At 42.7% G+C, this 9,423-nt stretch overlaps 2 protein-coding genes across 2 annotated transcripts in view; both read left to right on the plus strand.

Moving 5' to 3' along the window:
- Positions 1-1,837, plus strand: part of LOC138021688 (uncharacterized) — a 10,346-nt gene extending 8,509 nt beyond the window's left edge. The window contains exons 6-7 of the mRNA XM_068868684.1: positions 659-756; positions 1,198-1,837. Of these exons, the coding sequence (XP_068724785.1) occupies positions 659-756; positions 1,198-1,359 (260 nt within the window). The 3' untranslated portion in view covers positions 1,360-1,837. The remainder of the gene's footprint in view (positions 1-658; positions 757-1,197) is intronic.
- A 3,557-nt stretch (positions 1,838-5,394) lies between these two features.
- On the plus strand, positions 5,395-8,384 carry LOC138052179 (uncharacterized). The gene is made up of 3 exons (XM_068898559.1): positions 5,395-5,448; positions 7,206-7,303; positions 7,745-8,384. The coding sequence occupies exons 1-3, from the start codon at positions 5,445-5,447 to the stop codon at positions 7,904-7,906; spliced, it is 264 nt and encodes an 87-aa protein (XP_068754660.1). The 5' UTR covers positions 5,395-5,444; the 3' UTR covers positions 7,907-8,384.
- Positions 8,385-9,423: the final 1,039 nt, after the last annotated feature.

Consider the following 9,423-nt stretch of genomic DNA (forward strand, 5'->3'; position numbering starts at 1 on the left):
ACCGAACCACCAATCCGAATCTCAGTGATTTTGGAGTTTTTGGTCTGTAAGCGGCCATTTACCATTCTTTACCAGTTTAATAGCATGGGTCGTGCGGTCAGGCGTATGATGTATGAACGCAACTTCTCGAATAGAGGTTTTGCACGGCAGCCATATTGCATGGCAGGAACAAAGAAAAATGTTTTGTATTAGAAAGAACATTTGTTCCCATAGGAAAAAGAATCTATTGTTCCTGCCATGCAACATGGCTGCCGTGCAAAACCTCTATTGGACCAGTGAGGGTGTTTTATTAACTTCCAACGGGCGAGTTAACTTTAGTGTAGGCGAATAATACTGTGGGCGACGCGACCGGTTATTCATGAACATACGTTCTTGTTTCACTTTGCATGCAAAACAATACCCTGCGAGCAGTGCTACTGCATGCTGGGTAGCAACACTGTAGAAACAAATTACCTGTTGCCGTTGGATCAATCGGAATGCTGGCGAGTTAACTAGGGAACAGGAAAGAAAAGCGTACTTTGTGCCTCGAGGCATTGCATGCCGTTGTCTTCACCTTTACCGCAAACCATGTTGTCTCTCACTTTACAGAAGAGTTGGCCTAAATCGTGATTTCATTCTCCCTTTGTGAATGTTGTTGGTTTTGTTCTTTTTGCTCTAGGCCAGTGGTCGGTTGATAAGTGTCGGATATGGATTTTGGAAGAAACAATCAAATACCATTACCCTGAACTAGTCGCCAATGCCAAGCGGAATGAAGAGGTAATGTCTTGTTAAAAGACAAAACGCCATTTTTGTATTCCCACGATAGACTGGACTGCTAGCATTGACTTTTATGTTTGTTTCCGCTAAAGGGGTCGTAAATTTGGACTTCGAAATGAACATGAAATGAAACTTTGGAAAATCATCACAGTAAGCAATCTCCTCGAATGTCTCGTTACTACAATACAATTTATTGCTCACAGTCACGCAATACTTTAAAATAAAGTATAAGCTAACTGTGTGGGATTAAGTCTCTCCAGCGAAGCAATTTTCCCGCGCAGGACTTAATCTGCTTTGTTTTCGAAACAATTTGGCACGCCAACGGAGCGTGTCCCATCTTTATTCCAAAGTGGTATGCTATGCTCACGAATGTGAAACTTGTTTGTTCTAAGGTTGCTCAATACATTACATTACTTCATTGCTCTTTGTTTACTCTTTCAGAGCTGGGAAAAGTGGATGACTAGAAAGCTGACCGGTCGAAGCTACGGCTCGCTTCTAAAGGAAAAACTCCGCAGTTATGAAATTCAGTTGCAATTACTTGAGGAAGAGGAGGCGAGGTTACTTCGGTTGATCGAGGAACGGGATAGTGAGGAATCGAGATGACAATGAGAAGGAAAACGAGCAAAGAAAACTGGGTCCACAGGTGTAAACGGTACAAGAGGTTGGGTTCTGATGAGCAAAACAAGAACTTGGTACAAAAGGGTGCTGATGGCATTTTTAAGTACATTTAGCCTCGAGTGTTTGGTACGATAAATCTGCCCACTGATTTGCATACATGTTGCTATTTTTGCCTGAAGGGAACTCTCTTGTGCTCTGCACAATTTACTCAAACTGGCCGGTGTTTGTCACACGATAGAGGTTTTGATAGGCCAAGACCGATATGACGTTTGGGGTGGCACACGCTATCTTGCATTCCTGTTTTCAAACGGTTTTTCGCGTTACAAAGCAGTGCGGTTTCAACCTATGCCTTGTCACTAGCTCCGCCATGCATTAAACTGGGCAGCATTTTCCATCTTGGGATGGTAAAATGATATATTTAACGAATAATTTGCTGAATAATAAAGGAAATTTTTAGGAAAAATAATGAGTCTTGGTTACACTTTGATGACGAGAACGTGCATGTTTATCAGGATTATATACTAAAACTGAAACTTTTGGAAAATAACTAGAAGCCATGAGCTATGTTATTCAAGTCATCTACTGAAAACCGTTGTTGAATAATTAGTGGCTGCAACCCCAGGCGCCAACCAGTTCCTTGAACCTACAATCTCATATGGGTGAAGCTTCATTGTTTTTGTGTGCCCTTTTTATGATTATGTCCTGATGCCCCTGCCCTGCCCTGCCCTGCCCTGCCCTGCCCTGCCCTGCCCAGCCCTTTGCAGAAATCTCGAATATATTCAACTCGGCTTTGCTCGTAATTTGCATTTGGCCAAAGGTAATAGAACAGATGTAGAGTGATGACGATAAATTTTATTTCTGATAGAGATCAGTCTCTCTGAACGTTATATGCTTCAGAAAGAATCCGACGAGTCAAAAGTGCATGTGCTGTGTTTTGCGATTTGATGGCCTTCTTTTAACAAAAACTAGCTTCAGTGCAACACAAAGTGCATGCTTCCTGTCGCTGTGTTTGTGATGCAAATGTGCTTGCAGGGAGGTTTTAGGCACAAAGAAACAGGCAAGCATGGAATTTCATTGTTCACGTTTGATGTCGGGGACAGCAAAATCGTGTAGTTAACCGAACTCTTCTCAGATTCTGTTCTTGCCGGGAGAAACTGATCAACAGCCCCTTTTGCCATTTCCTTGTCTAAACCTTGCGCAGTCCATAGCCCGCTTTCGGTTGGTATTACAACAATGCTTTTGAACCATTGCCGCGTGCGCACGCTTCAGATTTTTCTTCGTATCTTGTCGTTTAGTCTTTTTCTCCGCTGCTGCGCGACACTTGTCCTCACTGAAACCCTTGCTAAGCAAGGTTAAATAGCAGTCGCACTTGGGCTCTCCAGTTATCTCGGTGCGGCCGTTGGAGTGAACCTCAGGTTCTTGTTTCCTGCAAAAATACTTCCGGCTACAAGACAGGAACTGCAAAAGCTGAGCCCACAAAAAGATGGCAACCTGTGGCACGCGGTAACCAATTCTTGATGTCATCTCGCAGATGTCACTGATTACCGATATCGCAGGCTGTGCAAGCCAGTTACATTTTTCTCCATTTTGCTGAATTTTTTCATAATCCGCTGGCCCTTCGTCTTGTTGTTGCCCGATCCATTCCAATGCAAGCAACGGTACGGGATTGCGCGTGGGCTCAGAAATAACAACCGTGTGATCAGCACACGGTACCTCAAACTTTGCAAGGGAATTGCTTTTTGGTCGATTCTTAACAAATTTGCACACATGATCCTTCGCCACAGTTACACACAGTGGCTCCTGCAGGGCGTCCCCCATTCTTACTACAAGTTCCAAGCTTTGTTTTCGATTTAGGTTCTTTAGGTCACTCAACAGTTGTATCAAAGGCGAAGGATGGTACTTCACAAGTGACTTGCACGTGTTCAGATCATCAACCAGCCAATGCGCGTGCTTGGAATGCAGTTTCATTGGTTCGATGACTTGCGTACAACGTCCTACTTGAATTGTCACAGGTGACCTGGGGCTGAAAAATACAACAATTAATTGTCTATGGAAGTGAAAGGATTATGACTGAGCATAGACCATCTCAATGAATGGGACCACGGAGACTCGATGAAACAATTCGGCTTCATTCCTTTTACATGATTTCAGTTCAACTCGCAAATATTAGATTTCAAGAATAGCTCGCAGTTGAAATTAAGTAGCGATGCTTCCTGCTTATGAGCATTGAGGTCAAATTTCTATTGATATTCAAAAGTGTCAATTACCGAAAAGAAGACGTCATTGTTTGAACATCCATAACAACCTGGTTAGCACATTTATAAGCTAGTCAAAAATTGTGAAGGAGCGAAAGCGCAGAGTCGAGGATCAGGTGGGATGATTAGCATTCTTTTTTTTTTGTTAAAAAACAAAAGAAAATACAAATTATTCCCTCGAAGCTTGACTCTGTTCGTTTGCCCGCGCAGAAATGGAAACAAGCATGTTACGATGCTTTACGTAACGACGAAAATTGGTGAAACACGGAATTTTAGACAAGCACAAATGACGAGGATTCCTAGAATCTACAAATAGCATTAGTGGAGAGCTAGCCAAGTGTTGCTCCACTACTATCTGAATCTTGTTCCCTGGACGAGATAAACGGCCACAATCGTGGTCGAAATTCCTTGGGACAGTCACGCAAAACTGGTATACGTACTTATCGATGATTTGACCATTACTCCCAAAAGCAGTGCTATATTTTAAAAGTCTGTTACATGTGCCCCCTCCCCCACCCAATGCAATGTTAAAGGTCAGAAAAAATTGCGGGGATGTGTTTTCAACATTGTATGTGGGATGGGCGGAGGGGAGAACGTGTACTTTGAATCTCTTGGGCATCTTTCTTTTGCGCGTGCGTAAAGAGCGCAAGTGCACTTTTGTCGATGAACAATAGAACAATAGTACAGTGGGGAAGGACAAGAAAGCATGAAAATATTTATGTATTTTAATTGTTACATGTCAACTTACCTTTGAACCTTCACACGTGGGAATGTAGTATTTCCCAGGGTACCAAGAAGCTGTGGATCTTTCATCATCATTGTTTTTAACCAGCAATTAAATTGTTGCAGTCTTTCCAAATTTCGCATATCCTCCGCATCAAATACTGCCGCCCTTAGCCTCAACGGATGTTCAATTCTATACGGCAGTACCAATCGTCGTGCTTGCAATCGAGAGATCATTTTGCCGTGAATGAACTTTTGACATTTCTTGATGTTGTTTAAGCTTTTTCCGATTCCCTTATCCTTGTGAGCCGAGAGCAACTTTTCTCCGTCCCGACAGATAACTGGAACCACAACATAGTCTTTCAAGAACTCGCCGTCGTTATTGGTCAATTCGATATCTATCAACAGCCAATCGCCTTCTTCCGACTCGTTCACAAAACACTCCAAGGATGGATTTCGGCCTGCTTCCTCCGAGTACAGCCATTTTCCGAGGAAACTTATCATCACCGATCCAGATTACAATACCCTGGCTGTCTCCTTTGAAGAAGAATGTCAAATTGATAACTAATTAGTGATAATTAATGCTTTTCCGCGCTGTCAAAGTTCTAATTTATAATTAAAGAACGCGGTTGACTGTGACGTAATCAATGGAAGAAATTGCCTATTTGTGACGCTGCTGTCAGAGAAACCTTTCTCGACCAAGGTCGTTTTCTCGATGAATCCTTGTCACTAGATCGGGATTTTTGTTACTTTTAAAGAAGAGCTACTTACTTTAAACTCGTCATAAAAAGAGAAGAAAAAAAATAAGAGGCTTAACGTAGCCTACACTATGTCCGACGTAAGTTTAGCCTACTTTTTACTGCATAGAGAAGCTCCGCGCGCGCCGAGCACCATTTTTAAGAAAATATGGTAACCCATCCCACGCGAGAAATCTTGGTTTTATAGCCATGACGTCATCGACCGTACGTACGTACGTCCACCCCTCCATGTATGCCAATGTTACCAGTATCATGCTAGTTTAGAGCATACATCTTTGGGAGGGGTCCCAGCATTGCTTTGTTGAACCTTATCCAAGGTGTCTTAATAGCAGCGATGGGTACGTAAAAGAGCATTTTTATCCCACGTTAGCTTCTCGTTAACCACTTGGCTACGCAAAGTGTGCCTAGACTTTTTTTCTGGAGGAGCGGGCTATCAAGCAGAACTTTGCAACGATGACATCCACGAAAACAAGAACGTCAAAAAACATCAGGTTTATCGAGCAAAAACCCATGGCCGGCCCTGCGGGCCGTTTCTCAAAAGTCCCGAAACTTTACGGGCCATTTTCGGGTGTCACAATTGCCTCTGTAACTCAAGAACGGAGAGCATTTAATTCGTCAAACTTTACAGGTATTTTTCTTTTTGTTACCTTGAAAACATGTTAAAAGATCGGCTTTCCAAAACAAGCGGTTGGCAATTTTACAAATGGCTTTTCGGGCCCGAAAAGTTTTCGGGACTTTTGAGAAACGGGCCCCTGGTGCACTACCCGTAACTGCGTATTACACTTTGATAAGTTTATTTGGCGTCTTCAAAACGACTAGAAATGGCCAACTTTGAAGTTATGAGGAGGTCTTCAGTACAAGACGAGGATTTTTCATTCTCCGCTCGCACTGCCAACGTTGTTTATGAGGGACCTTTAGATTCTAGAACGAGATTTTCTCATACAGCAACAGTGAGCGCGCGCAAACCAGCGTCATTTTGGCGGGAAATACGTGATACCGTCATCATTTCAGTACGAGGTTTTGCCAAAATACTGTTGTGTCAAAAGAAGTTAACATTACAGTAGCAGTATTGGCATTTTGTGATCAGCAAAAAGGCTCAGTTACCTGCAATAAGAATAAGTGCTAACAAAGAGTAAGATTAATCGTCCTAGCTATAAATTTTCTAAGTATTTTCGCTAAAAACGGACAGTCAAAACTCGCTCTCATCCTCGTCCTATAATCTAAGGGCCCCTCATATGCCAATTTTAATTCCAGGACAGTTGGCACTCAGGTACTTGCCCACGAGTAAATTCGCCTACAAAAAAGTTTAACTCGCTCACAGATGCGATGTTAATTCGCCCACACACTAAGTAAACCTGTCCAAACATTCCAAGTTACTTTGAATTGAAGATGTTGATTGTTTTGAGATAGAACAGTATAAAACTGGTTTACAGAACAACCGAACCACCAATCCGAATCTGAGTGATTTTGGAGTTTTTGGTCTGTAAGCGGCCATTTACCATTCTTTACCAGTTTAATATCATGGGTCGTGCGGTCAGGCGTATGATGTATGAACGCAACTTCTCGAATAGAGGTTTTGCACGGCAGCCATATTGCATGGCAGGAACAAAGAAAAATGTTTTGTATTAGAAAGAACATTTGTTCCCATAGGAAAAAGAATCTATTGTTCCTGCCATGCAACATGGCTGCCGTGCAAAACCTCTATTGGACCAGTGAGGGTGTTTTATTAACTTCCAACGGGCGAGTTAACTTTAGTGTAGGCGAATAATACTGTGGGCGACGCGACCGGTTATTCATGAACATACGTTCTTGTTTCACTTTGCATGCAAAACAATACCCTGCGAGCAGTGCTACTGCATGCTGGGTAGCAACACTGTAGAAACAAATTACCTGTTGCCGTTGGATCAATCGGAATGCTGGCGAGTTAACTAGGGAACAGGAAAGAAAAGCGTACTTTGTGCCTCGAGGCATTGCATGCCGTTGTCTTCACCTTTACCGCAAACCATGTTGTCTCTCACTTTACAGAAGAGTTGGCCTAAATCGTGATTTCATTCTCCCTTTGTGAATGTTGTTGGTTTTGTTCTTTTTGCTCTAGGCCAGTGGTCGGTTGATAAGTGTCGGATATGGATTTTGGAAGAAACAATCAAATACCATTACCCTGAACTAGTCGCCAATGCCAAGCGGAATGAAGAGGTAATGTCTTGTTAAAAGACAAAACGCCATTTTTGTATTCCCACGATAGACTGGACTGCTAGCATTGACTTTTATGTTTGTTTCCGCTAAAGGGGTCGTAAATTTGGACTTCGAAATGAACATGAAATGAAACTTTGGAAAATCATCACAGTAAGCAATCTCCTCGAATGTCTCGTTACTACAATACAATTTATTGCTCACAGTCACGCAATACTTTAAAATAAAGTATAAGCTAACTGTGTGGGATTAAGTCTCTCCAGCGAAGCAATTTTCCCGCGCAGGACTTAATCTGCTTTGTTTTCGAAACAATTTGGCACGCCAACGGAGCGTGTCCCATCTTTATTCCAAAGTGGTATGCTATGCTCACGAATGTGAAACTTGTTTGTTCTAAGGTTGCTCAATACATTACATTACTTCATTGCTCTTTGTTTACTCTTTCAGAGCTGGGAAAAGTGGATGACTAGAAAGCTGACCGGTCGAAGCTACGGCTCGCTTCTAAAGGAAAAACTCCGCAGTTATGAAATTCAGTTGCAATTACTTGAGGAAGAGGAGGCGAGGTTACTTCGGTTGATCGAGGAACGGGATAGTGAGGAATCGAGATGACAATGAGAAGGAAAACGAGCAAAGAAAACTGGGTCCACAGGTGTAAACGGTACAAGAGGTTGGGTTCTGATGAGCAAAACAAGAACTTGGTACAAAAGGGTGCTGATGGCATTTTTAAGTACATTTAGCCTCGAGTGTTTGGTACGATAAATCTGCCCACTGATTTGCATACATGTTGCTATTTTTGCCTGAAGGGAACTCTCTTGTGCTCTGCACAATTTACTCAAACTGGCCGGTGTTTGTCACACGATAGAGGTTTTGATAGGCCAAGACCGATATGACGTTTGGGGTGGCACACGCTATCTTGCATTCCTGTTTTCAAACGGTTTTTCGCGTTACAAAGCAGTGCGGTTTCAACCTATGCCTTGTCACTAGCTCCGCCATGCATTAAACTGGGCAGCATTTTCCATCTTGGGATGGTAAAATGATATATTTAACGAATAATTTGCTGAATAATAAAGGAAATTTTTAGGAAAAATAATGAGTCTTGGTTACACTTTGATGACGAGAACGTGCATGTTTATCAGGATTATATACTAAAACTGAAACTTTTGGAAAATAACTAGAAGCCATGAGCTATGTTATTCAAGTCATCTACTGAAAACCGTTGTTGAATAATTAGTGGCTGCAACCCCAGGCGCCAACCAGTTCCTTGAACCTACAATCTCATATGGGTGAAGCTTCATTGTTTTTGTGTGCCCTTTTTATGATTATGTCCTGATGCCCCTGCCCTGCCCTGCCCTGCCCTGCCCTGCCCTGCCCTGCCCAGCCCTTTGCAGAAATCTCGAATATATTCAACTCGGCTTTGCTCGTAATTTGCATTTGGCCAAAGGTAATAGAACAGATGTAGAGTGATGACGATAAATTTTATTTCTGATAGAGATCAGTCTCTCTGAACGTTATATGCTTCAGAAAGAATCCGACGAGTCAAAAGTGCATGTGCTGTGTTTTGCGATTTGATGGCCTTCTTTTAACAAAAACTAGCTTCAGTGCAACACAAAGTGCATGCTTCCTGTCGCTGTGTTTGTGATGCAAATGTGCTTGCAGGGAGGTTTTAGGCACAAAGAAACAGGCAAGCATGGAATTTCATTGTTCACGTTTGATGTCGGGGACAGCAAAATCGTGTAGTTAACCGAACTCTTCTCAGATTCTGTTCTTGCCGGGAGAAACTGATCAACAGCCCCTTTTGCCATTTCCTTGTCTAAACCTTGCGCAGTCCATAGCCCGCTTTCGGTTGGTATTACAACAATGCTTTTGAACCATTGCCGCGTGCGCACGCTTCAGATTTTTCTTCGTATCTTGTCGTTTAGTCTTTTTCTCCGCTGCTGCGCGACACTTGTCCTCACTGAAACCCTTGCTAAGCAAGGTTAAATAGCAGTCGCACTTGGGCTCTCCAGTTATCTCGGTGCGGCCGTTGGAGTGAACCTCAGGTTCTTGTTTCCTGCAAAAATACTTCCGGCTACAAGACAGGAACTGCAAAAGCTGAGCCCACAAAAAGATGGCAACCTGTGGCACGC

This window comes from Montipora capricornis, chromosome 1 (assembly GCF_036669925.1).
Source record: "Montipora capricornis isolate CH-2021 chromosome 1, ASM3666992v2, whole genome shotgun sequence".
In the NCBI taxonomy this organism is placed as follows: Eukaryota; Metazoa; Cnidaria; class Anthozoa; order Scleractinia; family Acroporidae; genus Montipora; species Montipora capricornis.